This window comes from Colossoma macropomum, unplaced genomic scaffold (genome assembly GCF_904425465.1).
Source record: "Colossoma macropomum unplaced genomic scaffold, Colossoma_macropomum, whole genome shotgun sequence".
NCBI classification, from domain to species: Eukaryota; Metazoa; Chordata; class Actinopteri; order Characiformes; family Serrasalmidae; genus Colossoma; species Colossoma macropomum.
Genome location: NW_023494799.1, coordinates 13,644,991 through 13,664,311, shown reverse-complemented (window position 1 = coordinate 13,664,311; position 19,321 = coordinate 13,644,991). Strand labels below are relative to the sequence as shown.

Genomic DNA, 19,321 nt, shown 5'->3' with positions numbered 1-19,321 from the left:
GCAAAGTAGCTTTATTAGGGGCATTCCAGTACTAATTGTCCATTAAAACAGGCAGGGGTCAACACACAGGCAGGAAAGAGAAGATTAAAAAAAATCGAGAAATAAGCAGGGGGTCAAAACCAAAGGAACAAAACAAAGAAAACTCAGCATGGTACATAGGTAAAGGAAACACAGAGACTTTGCAACAACTGAACCAAACAAAGGGACATATATATATGTATATTTACATAATAATTTGGAAAAAGAAAATTTGTGATGAGGCAAATGAAGACTAAATATTCAGGATTTTCTATGTCACTTATTAAATTTTAGCAAATTTGTAACATTGTGTTTACATGCACTTAATAATCCGATAACTGCAGAAAATCTGATTTTGTCAGTAATCCAATCACATGTTTACATGCACTTGGGTAATCAGATAATGGGGAAACTCTGGGTCTACATGAATCAGGCAGTAATCGGATTTCTGTTTTGCTACCAGCCAATAAACTCACTGTTGTGCCACTTTACCTGAAAAAATTATCATGCATCATCTAGAAGATGAAGAATATTTATATCCTTCATATTGTCAAGCATGTAGTTTCAGCGTCGCTCCAGAAGTGTTTTACCTCCATCTCGCAGTAACGCTGCTTGGTCATTTCCAGTAATGTTGTCTGTTTTTGCACATGCACAGACTGAGAAATATGAAAGAAATCAGAGTAAGAGGTCACATGCACTGAGAAATCTGATTATACGTTAAAATCCAGCTCTTTTTCTGGGATTTCTTAATCGGATTTAAGAAATTGAAGTATGCCGTTTACATGACATTTGAATAATCACAGAACTGCAGAAATCCGATTATGATCAGATTATTGAGTGAATGTAAATGCACTCATTGACCATGTTAAAAAGTTAGGTGCCCCCAGACTTTTGACAGATAGTGTACTGGGTTTATCAAGAGCAACTGCTCAGATCCTTGACATCCTTGACATCTAAGCTACACTCACATTCATCTCTCCACAAGTTTTTTTTACATCGCTCTCTCTGGCTTTAAGACTCTGAACGTTCCTCTCTCTTCACCAGTCAGACATCACATTCAAACCCTCCCTTTACCCATGACAAGACAAAAGTGTCTACATCTCCTCTGCCAAAAATCTCAGCGAAAGAGAGAACACTGTAATTGCTTCTATGGCCATTACTGGGTAATTAATGTGTCATTCGCCCTATTGTTGCATCCAGCAAGTGCTGAGCCATCCTATTCTTCAAAGAATCCAGTGTGGTGTGCATGAGAGAGAAAGAGAAGGACAGTCAGAGAAAGAGAGAGAAAGAGAAAGAGAGAGAGAATTTCCAAAGATCTTCAAGCTACAGTAGAGAGACCTGTTGGTCTCCTGAAAGTTTTAATTTGTTGCTTCTGCTTTCCACCTGCTGTCGAGGGTCCTCATAATAGTCGCTGTGAGTTTAAAACGTCTTTTGCATCCCCCATCTGGGAATTCAGAGAGCTCTTCATTGTGTTTGCCAGGTCTCAATGGAATCTCATCAGCAGACAATCAGCAGCCCTCCCACGCTCTAAATAAAGGCCTTTAGTCTTGACTAGAAAGCACACAGGTTATTCAACCTATAGGAAGTGAGAACTGAAGCAGTAAAGCTGCTATTTTATTGTTTTCGACATCCCTCTATGGCATTTGATTGGTAATTTTGTTCACACTTCACAGCACTAAGTATTAAAATAATTCCCTTAAAACAGAAATCATATTTTCCTATTCTCTGAGAGCCTCTTAACAAAATTAGATTTCATGCATTCCTTTAGAAATGGGCTCAAAAAGGTTTCTGCTGACGCTGTGTATTCTGAATGCAATCGATTAAGCAGAGAAAAATGTTCATGATTAAGGATTCCTTGAGTTTCTTTGCAAACCCGCTACCCTATAATGGTCATCTTCTGAATGGTCAATTAAGAGTTGATAACAGTAAAATACAAAGAATTCTGGAAGAAGTGCACTACTGCAGATTCAATGGCTCTTATATTGGCAAAGAAGCATAAAGAGAACATAAAGACTTGAAGATAACAATGGAGAAGGTAAAGATGATAACAATGAAGGTACAGACATAGATGAATCTGAAGATGTAAATAAAGATGAAGGCAAAAATGAAGATGAGGATGTAGATAAAGAGATGAACTAGATAAAGAGGAAGTGGAAGACGTTAATGAAGGGTTTCATTTCGAAACGCATTAACAAAGGGGGACCCTCAGGGCCGTCTAGGCCTTCACAGAAAAATGATTTCTGGGAGCTAAAAAAATACATGTCTGTCATTTTTGCTTCATTTTTATTTAATAGAATCATGCTTGTGTTTGAGCTCTGCAAGTATAGCAGTACTACTCTTATTTCACTGTCCTTTTGGATGGAAACAAAAAGGGGTAAATTCTTAAAATGCTTAATGGAAAATTGGCCAATCAGGAATTCTTTTTCTCCATGATCTAGGTAGATATACAACCACATTGAAAAACTGGGATTTATTTCATTTAAACTTAAAAATAAACAACAGAACATTATTGACATTATGACAAGTGAAATGAAGAGGAAATATCTCTATATCACTACTGTCCATGTTGAGGCCTTTGTACAAAAAGGTCAGATTTTTTTAGTCTTATCTCTCCCAGTGAAGCTTATGTTCAGACGACTCTCAGGAGCATTTGATCTTTTCATCAGAGGCTTTTGTACAAGCTTGTGGAGTCCATGCCAGCTCGAGCACGCTCTGACTTTAAAGCAAAAGAAGAACATATCAAATACAAAGAAATTCTGAATTATTAAAAATGTTAAAGTGTGATGATAGAAAATGTAATGAAAATATTTCTAAAAAATTAGAAAGATATGCACACTAGAAGCATTTTACTAATAGTCTTTAGACTTTTGGAACTGACTGTAGCTAAGCGAGCTCTCCTATTGATAGAATGTAAATATAGTCCTTCATGTAGTAGAACCGAACCTCCAAAACAGAGGGAGACAGGTCTGGTTCATTGGTAGGGGTATGGGGATGGGGAGACAGGGCTGGTTCATTGGTAGGGGTATGGGGATAAGGAGACAGGGCTGGTTCATTGGTAGGGGTATGGAGATGGGGAGACAGAGCTGGTTCATTGGTAGGGGTATGTGGATGAGGAGACACGGCTGGTTCATTGGTAGGGGTATGGGGATGAGACCGGGCTGGTTCATTGGTAGGGGTATGGGGATGGGGAGACAGAGCTGGTTCATTGGTCAGGGTATGTGGATGAGGAGACACGGCTGGTTCATTGGTAGGGGTATGGGGATGAGGAGACAGGGCTGGTTCATTGGTCAGGGTATGTGGATGAGGAGACACGGCTGGTTCATTGGTCAGGGTATGTGGATGAGGAGACACGGCTGGTTCATTGGTAGGGGTATGGGGATGAGGAGACAGGGCTGGTTCATTGGTAGGGGTATGTGGATGAGGAGACAGGGCTGGTTCATTGGTAGGGGTATGGAGATGGGGAGACAGAGCTGGTTCATTGGTAGGGGTATGTGGATGAGGAGACAGGGCTGGTTCATTGGTAGGGGTATGTGGATGAGGAGACAGGGCTGGTTCATTGGTAGGGGTATGTGGATGAGGAGACAGGGCTGGTTCATTGGTAGGGGTATGGAGATGAGGAGACAGGGCTGGTTCATTGGTAGGGGTATGTGGATGAGGAGACAGGGCTGGTTCATTGGTAGGGGTATGTGGATGAGGAGACAGGGCTGGTTCATTGATAGGGGTATGTGGATGAGACAGGGCTGGTTCATTAGTAGGGGTATGTGGATGAGGAGACAGGGCTGGTTCATTGGTAGGGGTATGTGGATGAGGAGACAGGGCTGGTTCATTGGTAGGGGTATGTGGATGAGGAGACAGGGCTGGTTCATTGGTAGGGGTATGTGGATGAGGAGACAGGGCTGGTTCATTGGTAGGGGTATGTGGATGAGGAGACAGGGCTGGTTCATTGGTAGGGATATGTGGATGAGGAGACAGGGCTGGTTCATTGGTAGGGGTATGGGGATGGGGTGGAGGGCTGGTTCTTTGGTAGGGGTATGTGGATGAGACAGGGCTGGTTCATTGGTAGGGGTATGTGGATGAGACAGGGCTGGTTCATTGGTAGGGATATGGGGATGAGGAGACAGGGCTGGTTCATTGGTAGGGGTGTGGAGATGGGGAGTAGGGCTGGTTCATTGGTAGGGGTATGTGGATGAGACAGGGCTGGTTCATTGGTAGGGGTATGTGGATGAGGAGACACCGCTGGTTCATTGGTAGGGATATGGGGATGAGGAGACAGGGCTGGTTCATTGATAGGGGTGTGGAGATGGGGAGTAGGGCTGGTTCATTGGTAGGGGTATGTGGATGAGACAGGGCTGGTTCATTGGTAGGGGTATGTGGATGAGGAGACAGGGCTGGTTCATTGGTAGGGGTATGTGGATGTGGAGACAGGCCTGGTTCATTGATGGGGTATGGAGATGGGGAGTAGGGCTGGTTCATTGATGGGGTGTGGAGATGGGGAGTAGGGCTGGTTCATTGGTAGGGGTATGGAGATGGGGAGTAGGGCTGTTTCATTGATAGGGGTGTGGAGATGGGGAGTAGGGCTGGTTCATTGGTAGGGGTATGTGGATGAGACAGGGCTGGTTCATTAGTAGGGGTATGTGGATGAGGAGACAGAGCTGGTTCATTGGTAGGGGTATGGAGATGGGGAGTAGGGCTGGTTCATTGGTAGGGGTGTGGAGATGGGGAGTAGGGCTGGTTCATTGGTAGGGGTATGTGGATGAGGAGACAGGGCTGGTTCATTGATAGGGGTATGTGGATGAGGAGACAGAGCTGGTTCATTTATAGAGGTGTGGAGATGGGGAGTAGGCTTGGTTCATTGGTAGGGGTATGTGGATGAGGAGACAGGGCTGGTTCATTGGTAGGGGTATGTGGATGAGGAGACAGAGCTGGTTTATTGGTAGGGGTATGGGGATGGGGAGTAGGGCTGGTTCATTGATAGGGGTGTGGAGATGGGGAGTAGGGCTGGTTCATTGGTAGGGATATGTGGATGGGGAGACAGAGCTGGTTTATTGGTAGGGATATGGGGACGGGGAGTAGGGCTGGTTCATTGGTAGGGGTATGCGCATGTCTTATTTTGTTTCGTTTTTGAAAGCCAGATTTTTCTTTAGGAAGCTGAGACATGATGCTCCACCAAAACTCCTCACTGCAATTAATTGCTAGCAAACACCATTCGCTCCCGGTTTGGGGCCTGGACAGAACCATTTGATGTAAATAGAGGAGGTGGGGGTGGGCAATACAGACGCTCTCTGGATGTGTACTTTTTGCCAAAAATAAGAAAAGATAAAGAGTTTGTGTGTACCCAGTTTCACGGCTACATCGCAAATAAAATATTCTATTACTGATAATAGGCTAATAATTTAATATTTCAAAAAATTACCAAATGTTTTGTAAAATGTTTTAGGGCTTTTGTGAGTCACAGGCCCTTAGAATCGTCCCATAAAGCAGCCCTGCACACAAGCATGGCACATCAACCCAGCATTTGGTTTGTTGTTGTTTGTTGAAGAACGTGTTCTGGCCTGATAATAATTGTATCTGCTGTAACTGTAAGTTCCTAACCTAAAACTAAAATCTTACAAAGATTGCAGGCAGCACAGTTCATTAATGGTTCTTCCTTTAACCTCAGTTTACTGTCCACACAGCTGGCACTGGGAGGTCAGTGCACAAGGCAAGAGACAAGAGAAGCAACAGATGAAAGGACACTCATAACAGAGTTGCAGTGGCACTTTACACTTTGAGTATTTTGTATGGAGAAAGAATTCCATTTTAAATCTGCTTGATGCAAGAGGGAAAGAGAGAGAGAGAGAGACAGAGGCAGAGTGCACATACGTTTCTTTTGAATTGCTCTGGCTCACTTCAGAAAAAGCTTTCTCGGTTGGAGGGGTGGTATTTAAGGACTGAAAAGGAAAACTCAGTGAGAGCAGCGTGGCACAGCGAGCCATTCTGATTTCATTCTGCAAAATAAATGAGTCACATTCACACCATGTCGAACCTGTAAAAGACAGACTGAGAGAGAAACAGTGTGCGAGATCAAGAGTGTAACAGGCTGCCCCAGCTACACATCCATCTAGCAGTAATGGTGAACATCCAGTTTGCTCTTTTCAGCAGGAACACTTAAACAGGGGTAAAATTACCTCCTCTCTCATTAAAAAGTTCTCTGCTAGAAGAACTGTTTCAGACCAAAAGTGAGCCAACTCTGCTCACGCACACACAAGAAAGAAAATAGGTCTGACCTTAAAGTGAATGTTTTATGTGCACAATTTTCCACTTTTATCAAATTAAACCAATCAGCCAAGACGTGATCAATGTTTGAAGTTTGCTTCTTTAGTTTTCCATTGAAGCTACAAGACTAATGGAGCTAATAAATGACAAAAGCATGGTAGCATCATGCAAACTGCATGCCTAAATCATCACACGCATACCTCAAATCATGTCAAGTTGTTGATTAGCCTCTTGTAGACCTTATTATGTGGTTTCTGACACTGAATAACATACTTTAAAAATGGACAAAAGTATGTGATGTGGCTAGAACAAGTAGAAGCAGCAGCAAATTTTATCTGCTCTTATTAGCCTGCTTGTTAGCTACTAGTGCAAAACTAAAGATGCAAAGCAATTTTGGCAGAAAACCTTATGTTTGATTTTTTTGCTGAACTTGCTTTAGCCTACAGTACTGTGCAAAAGTCAGAGATCATCCTTCATTCATTTAATTTCCAGTGAAAACGGTCATTAATTAAAACACTGTTCATTTTTCAGGAGTTATTTCTAAGAAAATAAGATAATCCACTTGCATAAGGACAAGAAAAGTCAAAAGAGCTGTAGCCCACCAAAAACCTCCCCCATAGATAAACAGTACTTAAAGCTTTCATCTTGAGTGGAGAAAATCAAGCTCTACTCTTGCTTCAGATCTTCAAAAAATCTGTTCATCCTTCCACTGTGAGAAGACAACTCAACACTATGGATGTTAAAGGATGTTTAGCTGTCATGAAGCCATAACTGAGAGTAGGAAATAGACAAAAAAGAACAAAACAAAGAGACTACTGGTGTTTGGCCTTCGCAGATTCCAGACCTCCACATCATTGAATGTGTTTGGGATTACTTGGATCGTGAGAAGCAGAAAATCCAACCAACTTCTAAGACTGAACTTCGGAGCTGTGTAAAATATTCCACTATTCCACTATTCCAGTGTTTTCTTTACAAAACTGAGTTTCCTGAAATGAATGGAAGCTGTGAAAAAGACAAATGGTGGTACATACTAAATCGGGCTATCCAGTCTTATCTGCGAAGGGTGGGTGTGGTTGCTGGTTTTCATTCCACCAAAGTAGGCGCACAGATGATGAGTTGCTTGAAGACTGAGACCAACTGATTAGTGGGATCAGGTGTGCTCCAGATTATTTGGAATGAAAACCAACCACAATACCAACCCTTTGCAGATAAGATCAGACATCTCTTTACAAAATACTGGAAAAGTTGAGATTATATATATATATATATATATAGAGAGAGAGAGAGAGAGATAGATAGATAGATAGATAGATAGATATAGATATAGATATATTATATACTTATTAAGGCTTTGTGTAATTTTTATGTAAACATAATACACACAATACTCTCTGATCTTTGCACAGTGCTATATGTTAATGCCAGGTGTGAACAGTGCCTAAGTGAAACTTGACCATCTGAGAGAGTTTGTGCTTTTTGTTTCTGTGAAAACTGATGCAGCTGAAAACTGGCATGTATTGGAAAATGTTCTGAAATTAGACTAAATTGCCTCTTTTATCACCTAATTGGTTTCCTTGCATGAAAATCACTCACAGTTCAGTGAACATATACAGTGATCTGAAACGTGTGAAATATCTGGTGATAGCCCAGGTCAGACCTTTTTTTTCCTCCTTTTCTGTTCCTCCATGCACTCCATTAAAACCCAGTGACCCAACCAATCCCTCCCAGTAACATCACACACCCTCCTCTGTCCTCGGCGTAACCCCATCAGAGTGCACTGCTTTAACCCTCAGTGACACCCACTGTGGTAGGGGAACGCTCCTCTTACCCTCTCCTTCTCACTCCATCTGTCTGTTCACCGTTGCCATGACAACTGCCTGATTGACGGAGTAGAGATGGAATATCTTCCCCCCCTGAGACGCACAAGTTAGTCGCTGTGTTAGAACAGGGCCTCTCGAGTGCAGGGCTGACTTCCAGCAAAGGCTGAGCGCCAACACAATAACGATTTTCTACAAAAGACTCTTATGGGCATTATTCGTTTTGTGATTATTACGCTTCTTCCATTGTTACAGCAGAGTCCACTTCATTTTGCATGCATTTTGAAACTGCTGTTCCTACTGCTTTTCACGCCTGCGGTAATTGACCTTCCTGTAGCCATTAGTTTAATCCTATTGTCCACTTACAAATGCATAATGATGTAGGCGTTTAAAGTAATGGTGTAAAACGTAGATATTACAAACTTAAAAATTGCTTTTTTTCTGGGATTAGTGCAAAAAGTGCAAGGAGTGGAACAAGTTAGCATGTGCCTCGAGGCATGTTGAGAATTACTACACACTTCACTGTAATGAGCTTCACTGAGAAAAGGAACTGATTAAATTCCTGCAAGTAATAATTATGGGTTGCAAAAGTATACAAGTTTTTCTTAACACACTACTCAGTGATTTTCAGTATATAGCAGATTAAAGGCAATTCAGGGACTCTCATCAACAGTATAATGTGGGCTAAATCAAAGCTTAGGTACAATGGATGGAAGATTAACTAGCCTGGATTTCTCACTATGTCACCAGTGTGACCAGCTTTCTTTCAGGTGTCTTGAGTGATTCTTTTCTGAGAATGCTGTTTGTTGCAGTATTGCTCAAAAATGCATTGTGTGTACTGTATGTGTTTATGTGCACTTACTAATCTGATAACTGCAGAAAATCAGATTTTGTCTGTAATTCGTTCAATGCATTTACCTGCACTTGGGTAATCAGATAATGGGAAAACTCCAGGTCTACATGAGCCAGGCAGTAATCAGATTTCTGCTTCTGCTCTGTTTTTCGCACATGTGCAGACTGAGAAAAATGAAAGAAATCAGAGTAAGGGTATACTTGTGCTGAAAAACCCAATCACTGAGCTAAAATCCTGCTCTCTTAATCAGATTTCTAGAAATCTGATAACGGCCTTAATGTGATCTAGGAAATCAGAGTATGCTGTTTACATGAGCGCTTGAATAGTCACATAACTGCCGAAATCTGATAATGATCGCATAATTGGTGTCCATGTAAAACAAACTCACTAATGCAAAAAAAATATATGATGCAAACATGGAATATAACCAGTCAGAGCTGACTAGACCATGATTGGGCTACAGCATAGCTAAATCACAGCCCTATGTCTAAAAGATGTTTATGTTAATAAGTATTATTATATTTTTTTTCTTATTTAATGCAAAGCTATCGTTGTGTGTACTTGTTTTGTGGAAGTACTAAATCTGTCCATATACAATGTACATGTAATTAATCACACACCACCCTATGTAATTGATTATGTAATTATGTAATTACATTTAAATGGAATGTAATTACATAATATCAAAAACAAGGCATTCTGGATGTTAATTTGAACATAACTCCATTCTTAATGTGTACTGATTTCAAAACTATTATGGAATCATCTACTTTTCTGTTCATTGTCTATACAGTTTGCTTATTTTGAACCTATGAAATTATAAAGTACCACTATCATATTACCAATATTGTATACGCCATTACTAAAAACAGTGAATGTTAGTATAAATGTGTCCAAAAGTCTTCAACAGAATAAATGTCAGCACCATGTTCTCACACAGTGCCACGTAATGGATATGATGCTCTTCTAAGCTTTACAGGTCTCTATGCGATGCATGTTACGGTGATCTTTTGCCTCCTGCTAGCATTCTGAAAACAAGAGTTTATCCCCCCATTAAAATGAACAGATCCAAAGATCAGGCCGCAGGTCCCTGTATGGTCTGTCACAGCTGTGAATCCAAATGCAGTGGAAATTGATATTGGACTGAGGCATGATGAGCTTGTTAAGAGTAATTAGCAAGCTGTAATCAAACTTAATGCAGTGAAATGAGTTAAAAGGGTTAGAGGGTAGCGTGCAGACAGATAGTCACGGGCATGATGAGTGGGCCAAAGTGTCTCTGATACTGCTGTGATGGAAGATAAACCAGCCTAGATTTCTGGCAGTGACTAGCTTTGTTTAGGTGTCTTGAGTTACTATTTCTGAGATAAGGATGCTGTTTTTCATTATTTTTATTATTTAAAATTGTGCACAAGAATGAGAACAGTACATGATGCACCCATGCAGTACACACGTATCATAAGTCAGATGAGTAATTGGAGCTGATCAGACCTTGGGGTATACTATAGCTGGCTAGCTTGCTAAGTTAGCATTTTAAGGAATATATAGGGAAACCACGGCCAAGGTTTTTATGGGGTGTGGCTAAAATAAGGCTCCGCCTATGGACTAAAACGCTGTGTGTTCGATTGTGACATGAAAACGTGAGACAGCATTTTTTAAATTATTTATTAAACTTATGATATATCTAAAATCAAAAAGATATTGAAAAACATTGATAAAATACAAGCGGGAGGTGGGACAGAATGGGGATGTGATTTTATGATAACATGCATGCTAACATTATGTTAAAAGACAATAAAACAATTGTAAAAAAAAAAACACTGAAATACAAAAATAGTGAAGTATTATTTTCACAAGTTGAACTTTCAACTTGTCAGGGTTTGGAACAGCCACCTTCTAATAGAAAGTACACTATAAATATAGATTACATATATATTAAGCCTTGGTTACTTAATGCTTAATTTTTAACTCCTTAAAATCCCAGGCTTATTGCATACTAAGGCTAATTATTCAGTAACTACAGGGACTTAAATGAGAACTGGTTAAGCTATTCTTAGGTTACAGAAGTGTGTAATAACTTTAGGTCCATTGGCGGGCCCTGGCATACAAGGTTAAATAGATCACAAAATAATCCTATAAATGTCTAAGGATTCAACACATTAACTTCATTGGGTTTTTTTTGTTGTTGTTGTTTTTTTTCTGTGGGTAGTTTGATCTAATTCGGTAAAATGGTTCAAATATAACAAGATATGAAAAATGTAACTAAAAAAGCAAGCAGTGTTACCTGTTATCTCGATTCTTAGATGCATCGCGATGCGGACGTGAACGATTCTGAATCGATTCATTCAACGTCAAAAATCGATTTTCTAAATATTTAATTTATAACGTAATGTTGACGGAACGCAAAAGGCTGAACTGGAAGTGGGAAAGTGCAGCGCCCGGACAGTCTGTGGCGGCACATAACAAAAACACAACTGGAGGAGCGAGAAATCCGACCAGCTCCCTCTGCATTAAAAGCCAGGTTAGATCAGGAGTCACAACACAAATGATAAGAAGAGCCATTTTGCCTTTCAACGAAGTCAAACCACCTTGGGAGCCACAACATTTAATGTCCAGTATGTCTCAGTGTGTAATGTCTTAGTATGGGCTAAAAATGTAAACGAGAGCGCAGATTTACTTCGCTCTGCTTTAAGCTTCAGCTACAGCCGCTTTCCTCCCATCTCCGCCAGAAAACCTCCAAATGTTCGTCTTAATCTGTTTTTTCGTTCGCTACTGGCGAGGCCAGACCTCGGGGCTATGTGACCTGCTGTCTGCTGTCTGTTCTCAGTCGTTGAGAACCAGGGCTTTCGCGCTATGCTGCACACTTTGGAGCCGAGATTCAGCGTCCAGTCTCGAAAATACCCCCCCCACTCTCTACAACGAGACCAAAAGGGTGGCTGTAACGCGCTGCGTGGACACCCATTGCCTCTGGATCTTATTTCAGGGCAACAGCGCATTTTTTTGCAGATGAGTGGCAGCAGCGTCTCTGAATGAGGGCCTTCTAGTCCACTTGCCACATCACTTCCATTTGATTTATTAATAAAAGATATTTTAGATATTTAAAGCAAAGTATTTGTAATGATCCGTAATGCATTTACATTATGGATCATTACAAATACTTTGCTTTAAAACTACCAAGTCCTCAGACAGTAGGAAGACAGAAATCATGTATAGAGAAAAAAGATGCATCTCGATGCATCGATAATCGTTTTATAATCGCATCGCAGCCCTCTGAATCGTAATCGAATCGAATCGTGAGGTGCCTAAAGATTCCCACCCCTAGCTCACACACACTTTTACATTCTGTTCCTATTTGGGCGCTAAAAACACGCCCAAACAACACTGTTTATCACTCACAAATGCACGACTGCTGTAGCGATCAGTAGTTCGCCCTTAAAAAGGTTTTAGTAATGCTGAGCAAAGCCATCAATTTGACATGAATTTATAACCTATTCAGCAATAGAAACTCTGTAAACGTGCATTTCAGGCCTCATCAAAAAGTCATTTATTGTAGCAATGCCCCATCATCCAATCATCATTTCCCACTAAACTCACTGTTCTGTTCATGCTTCTATAGTGGCAAGTAGCAAAAAAAACAATCAAAGTGAAACCAAACTTCGTGACAGCTTGGGCACTGCATGCCTCATGTGCCGATGCATGCAGGAGAGTTTGCATGCATTACTTTGGGTTGGTTGCTTTGTAGGGATGCATTATATTTTGTAGGATCAGCAGACAGATTTCCTAAATGGGTAGATCTTTGCTGATTTACTGTAAATGTGGCTCTCGTATTCATTCTGTCTTGAATGTGTGACACCTTTGGACAAATCTTCCACACGGTTATTGTTACGTATTTACCTTAGCTGCTTTTTTTCTGTTATGTGTACGCTTTTTCCTGGCATGCTCCAGGAAAATGTGTTGCAACCCTAGTTCTGGACCTCATTATTTATAAGTTAAGCCCTGGTCAACTCATAAAGTGGAAAAGAAATTGTCAATTGTTCATCATAAAGATAATAGATAACAAGACATTCAGCCCGTAATTTGATTCAAATCATAATACTGGGTTCACAATTCGGAATGCGGCAAAATCCGTGGCTAACAAGGGTACGCCCGCTCTGAAAACCTGCCCCCAAATCCCACTACTTTATGCTCTTTTTACATCTGAAATACAATTACAACACAAGCCAAACAAGCTATCCAGCAAATTACTATCCTTAGCTAATAGAACTGTTTTTTTTTTTCTCGCAAGAAGAAAATGTTTATTTTTACAACACGTAATGTGTTTTTTCCACACACAAGTCACACATCTACGTACTCAATTAGCGTTTTTGGGGTACTTTTCAGCGATGATCACTTACATTACATTCACAGGCTAACAGCAGGCTTGTCATTCATTGGACGATGTTGACCAGCGAAGCCTCGTTCTCTACTTTGAGCTCTACCTTCACAAGGCACATGGACTAGTTTTACAAATTTCACACTCAGTTTGTTCCCACCTTAATAAGTCTATGTTCCCATCCACATTTAGCCCAGTTTCTCATGGTTGTCCCCAGACGGTCTTGTTACAATGGCCCAGCAAGATTAGAGTGAGTTGTTAATTAGCACTGGTTGTTTGCATGCTTTGTTGTTCAAGCAATGCAGTTTCATTATAAAGCATAATAAACAGAATATCTATGCTTTATGAAGTATTACGATATCTCAACGATGCATATTGTCAAATTTTTGCATCACAGTATCACATCGTGCAAAATATGTAATGGGTTGCTTGTTGTTGGTTTGCAAATGCTGTGAAAGGCATTGGTCTATGGTATGTTTACCATTAATGCTTTGTTGTCCAGCTTGGTCTGCTGTGTTCATGTGGTATCAGAGAATGTACTGACTAATGATATATCACTTATAATTTGGTAACATGTAACTTTCTCAAGTTTACCACTTGTATTTAGGCCATTCAAGTGCAACATATTTTCAAAAGCGTCCACATTTACACAAAACTTCTGAACAAACCATAATATATGTACTTTATATATCTAAATTGATATGAGCCCCACCTCCTTTGTCCTGCAAGGCATCATGTCTGGAAGTGGATTCTTCCTGTGGGCCTCATATGCGCAACCAATCAGACTCACTCCACTCCAGTCCCACAGTGAAGATGTCTGGCATCTGGGTTCAGTGAGGCTTGTAGCTTAAATGAGTGGCCAATTTAAGGCTGAAAACAGTGGTTTTGTATCCATATGCCTCTCTGTATCTTTTCTCCATGTTAGAGAAGACATTCAGTACCACACAGACCAAGCGGCTCTTTGATGACCTCATGAATGGTGCTGTTTTGGGAATTGGGAGTCATTTGAGGCCTGGACCTTTGACTCTCCATATGGACATATGGTGATGTCATGCTGTGTGAAGCATTCACTTTCGATGTCTACCTCATCCCCCCCTCCTCCTGGTCTCATGGTCTCATTGCTGTGACATTGATATATTAGTCAGTGTCATATTGATGTATTATTCTGTGATGATGTCACTCTCCTGTCTGTATAGTGGCAGGAAGATTCTCATCTTATCATGTGCTATTTGAGCCCTACTTTCTTGGCCTGTCATACAGTAATGAGATTGGTCTTACCTTTCATACAAGCTCCACTCCCACTGTTTGACAGTGACGTTCTACAGCCAGTGTCATCCTCCTTCCTGTTCTGAAGCTACTGTTTGTCTATGTTATACTATAATCAGAATAAGCAAGGCTTAGTGAACTGCTGTGAATGGAGATACTAGCTAAATATTATGAGGATAGCCATTGCTCCCAAGGATTTTACTCATCCTCCACCAGAAATTCAAGAGTAGTCAATGAGGTAGAATATTGCAGGGTGGAATAAAAAAAAAAAAACAAGGTTCAAACAGTTTTTTGTTCCAGCCACTAGAAATGTATTTAATTATATGTAAATTAAAAATTCAATGTGTTTTGGCCTGGCTGTGCTATCTGCTAATATTTTTATCTTCATATTCAATTAACACATGTTAGTAATTTTGTAAAAAATGTTCTTAAAAAAGTGAAAATATAGTGATTTTTAGTCTTGTTTTATGCTTCGTTTTTGTTGTGTTCTTTTTGTGTTTTTATATTTTGCACCAGTGACCAACCTTCTGAGCCGCAAAAGCAGGGGTCATCAGATCCAGTCTTGGAGGGTCGGGTTTCAGCACAGCCTGGTGACTTCTCTGCTTTAACACAAACCTGCTAAACCTAGTAACTAACTGAAGAGTTGATTCAGGTGTGTTTGAGCAACCACAATGCTGTGCTGGACTCCAGCTCTCCAGGAGTTTTAAGAGCTACACTATATCAAGAAAAGTGTTAGGACACACCTCTTAATAATTGAATTTTGGTCCCATTGTTACATGTGTATAAAATCAATCACCTAGCCACGCAGTCTGCCTTTACAAACATTTGTGAAAGAGTGGGTCGTTCTAAAGAGCTCACTTAATTTGAGCATGGTACATGGTACGATGGCACCATTGAAACAAGTCAGTTCACAAAGTTTCTTCTTTCCTGAATGTTCCACGATCAACAGTTAGTGGTATTATTGAAAAGTGGAAGCGTTTATTCCAGTGGTTCCTTTATGGCAAGGTTCTTCAATTCCAGTCCTGGAGGGCCAGACAGTTTTTAAAAATGTCTACAAGTAAATGGTTAAGATGTGAGCAAAGTCATTCAGAGTGGTTTGGTGTGAAATGTTCTGTTCTAGAGAGAATTACAGAGTCAGAATTGTTTACAGTGGTGAAGATAGGAACCAGGCGTCATCTTGGCAACTCTGCAGGGTAGTTATTTCCAATCATACAAGACCAGGCTCCTATCTCTGTAAATAAGGAATGACCAAAATACTCAAAACTGAAGGTCAAATTACCATTATAAAAAAATAAACATATTTGAAATAACTGGTCAAATCTGGCAAAAATCTGTAGCGTTTGGCTCAAATAATACACAAAAAGCATTTTTTTCGGGTTGTTCTGGCTATTGCGCTTGTGCAGATCTCCACAGTTGAGGGGTGCTTTTCCCACTTGCGGTTTTTCTTTATTGAAAGGAGGGACTCTACTCCTCTACTCTACAGACACTATGTTGAGCATGACAAACTTTCCCACTCATTTTCCAACCAATGACATGTCTCCTTGTTTATATCGTCTCTGGTTTAATGTCACTAAAAGCTGCCTCACAGAAAATTAGTACATTAAATGGTTATGAATCCGCTGCCTGATGACTGACACCATTTTACTATAGAATTTTAACATGTTTTTGACTTAAAATCGAAATCTTATAAAATGTTAAATTTATTCATGGCGGAGAGGTACATGCAGGGTGATTTAAGGCAAAATAGTCCCCAAAGAAACTTATTTTTTTCAGATTCACCCCTGTTTTACCATAGTCAACACTGCATATAATCACTAAGAAGACACTTGTAGGTTCACTGGTGGTTTAGGATAGTAAATAAAATCTCTACAACCCAGTACTGGTGCAAATTAGAATCTATAACCATCCCTGCCAAGTTATTTGTTTCACTCATTCAGAAACAGCACTTAGTGGCTGCTTGTATCCTGTGTGAGGATACTGCGACTTGAGTTTACTTCTCACTCCAGTAACTGAGACATTTGCGTGATGTCTTCACAAAAGAGCTCACATAGTTGAAGTATTAGCATTAGTGGTATTAGGAGTATTTGATATTGGCTCACTTTGACAATTTTGCCTGTCATTATTGCATTCGACTGGGAACTGAAGTGTTCCCAAACAGCAGATGAAGAGAATGACTTTGCTTCTTCCAGCTAAAGCTTGATCTCTCTGCTCACCATTTCAAACAGGTCTGATAATCAACCTTCCATGGTAGACAAAGCTGAAGTTAGTTTCTTACTCAAATTGTCCTCAGGTGCCAGAGTGTAACTGCAGCACCATGCACCACTTAAGGTTGATTAGAAAACTGGAAAAGTCTCACTTCAGCTTTGTTCAAGGTAGGCTAACCAAACCAGCTTTTTCCAGTTCCAAGCGTTAAACAGTGGATTGTTTTTTTATGTTGATGGTTATAATATCATGAATTGTGTTGAATAGAACTGTAGAAACTGTTCCTGGAATTATGCATTTCACAGCATGAAATCTAACTGTATTTGATTCACAGCGCATTTTGTCTAGCGATCCCTGTATAAAAAAAATTAATATGACAACTATTACCTACCACCTATCACCAGTGCTGTAAAGATGTCAGAGTCTGCAAGTTTCTCTACAATGAACAATTTCACACCAAACTACTCTGAATGACTTTTTTTCACCATAACCACTGAATTCTGTATCATTTCTAAAACAAAAAATAGGTGGAATTCTTCTTTTCTTGCCAATTTTAGTGGAAGTGTTTGGACGATAAACTTGGCCCTCCTGGAACCAACTCGAAGAACTCTCTTTCTCCTACTGTATTTCCTGCTTGTTAAATAAAACTGAACTTGACTCTCTCTCTCTGTAGGTGTTTGGGGTGTATGTGTAGCTCAGGAGTGCAGCTCTCCTGGCCTGCAGGTGCGATCAGTGTGGTGTGTTCACTCTGAAGGCTGGAGCACACACCAGTCCAACTGCCACCTCTCCGAGCGTCCAGCACAGCAGCGCACCTGCATAAGGGTATGTGAGTGGCAGAGGCAGCTGTTTGAGTGGCAGTTGTCCCCGTGGGGTCCCTGCAACCCGTCCCCGCCACTGCTGCCCAACCGGTGTGTGACGGCGCAGCGTGGCCTGCAGAGACGCACCATGACGTGTGTGCGTCGCTCTAACGGCACAGCTGTGAGCGCACATGTGTGTGAGGCGTTTTCTCCCTCACCGGAGCTCGAGCAGGCCTGCTTGTTGCCGTGCCCGCTGGACTGTGTGGTCTCCGCCTTCTCCGATTGGTCACCTTGCAGCCGCACGTGCGGCCCCGCCCTGCAGCAGCGCACACGGCAGGTGCTGGCCCCGCCCCTTTATGGTGGAGCAGAGTGTCCCAGCCTTACTCAGACCCGATCCTGTAGCCATGACAACACCCACCCTGCACACTGTCCCTCCGACCAACAGGAGCACAGCTACAGCTTGTGGGCGGGGCCTTGGAGCCCCTGTAGACGCAAAGGGACACTGCCCAGCGGAAGGACCACAGTGAACTTTAGTAACGGCCTGAGTGGACATAAAGCAGTCACACTTTCACATACAGTTAAACGGCATTCTGAGAACATCCAGTTTGAACATGATCACCATGACCACCACAGAGGCCTCAAAGCATCATGGGACATTCACATCGGCTACCAAACGAGGCAGCTTCGCTGTACAAGGAATGACGGCAAGAATGCCATGCTGAGGTGAGCTTAACCCTTTGTTAGTAAGCCATGACGACTGTTTTGGAGGAGCTCCCTCAGTTGAGTTGTACACTTTTTCCTGAAAAGCGTTGATGGAATATATTTTGATGGAAATATGTATGATTTACAAAACCCAGAAGCGATCTGGATTTTCATCTTCATAGATGAGCAAGCAAGTCAACATTATAAAAATGTTTTTGTGTTAAAAAAAAATTTGTTCATATACGTTTTTTACATAAAGAAAGCTGCAGCTGCATTGTCCATTTATCTCAGCACATCTTGTTGCCTGAACTGTTTTCACTGCAGGGGATTCTCAGCCCTCATTGCTCACTAGCAGTTCAACACAGACTTACAACATTTCATACTCAGAGCAGCAGCAGTGTCCTAGTTAATCTGCTAACAGATTATATTGATGAAAATAATCCAAGTCAATTTCCATACCACTGGATTGGCCACTAGGGAGTTCTGCAGAAACAGTTTAATGAGAATCAATCAATCAACTGAGCTATCTGTGCTCCGCCCACAAAAAGCACCTTTTGTAGCTACTGTTGCAGAGTTGCACACACTTAAGGGATCATCAGTGTAGTTATGCTATAACTGAAGTATGGGGGGAGGAACATGGCTGAAACCCCTCCTTCTTCTAATCCAACACCCTATAAATTCACATCCTCATCCTCCATTCCTGTGACAAAGTGTATGCAATGCCCATCACCACCCCATCTCCTCCCTGTTCTTCAGTCCTACATCAGTCCTACTACAGCTATGAGGGGGTGTCTGGCCTTCTAGCTGCAGGCAGAAGCTGCCCAGAACTCTAGCCCAAGTTCTCAGAGTTCTCCCCCTCCCTCAATCAGTCTTCTTTTATACTACCACCACATGTGGAGGGTATGGTCTGAACCAACAAACTGTCAAAAATGTCTTTCAACCTAATTAAAAACTGTCGCATGCAACACAGCATATGTCAAAACACCAGGGCTGTCAACCAATTAAAATAATACATTTTAAGTAATTGCACTATTTTTTTGTA

At 41.1% G+C, this 19,321-nt stretch overlaps 1 protein-coding gene across 1 annotated transcript in view; it reads left to right on the top strand.

Annotated features, from left to right (window-relative positions):
* Positions 1-19,321, top strand: part of thsd7bb (thrombospondin, type I, domain containing 7Bb) — a 115,277-nt gene that overhangs the window by 14,602 nt on the left and 81,354 nt on the right. Inside the window, exon 2 of the mRNA XM_036587031.1 lies at positions 17,454-18,300. Within this exon, the coding sequence (XP_036442924.1) occupies positions 17,454-18,300 (847 nt within the window). The remainder of the gene's footprint in view (positions 1-17,453; positions 18,301-19,321) is intronic.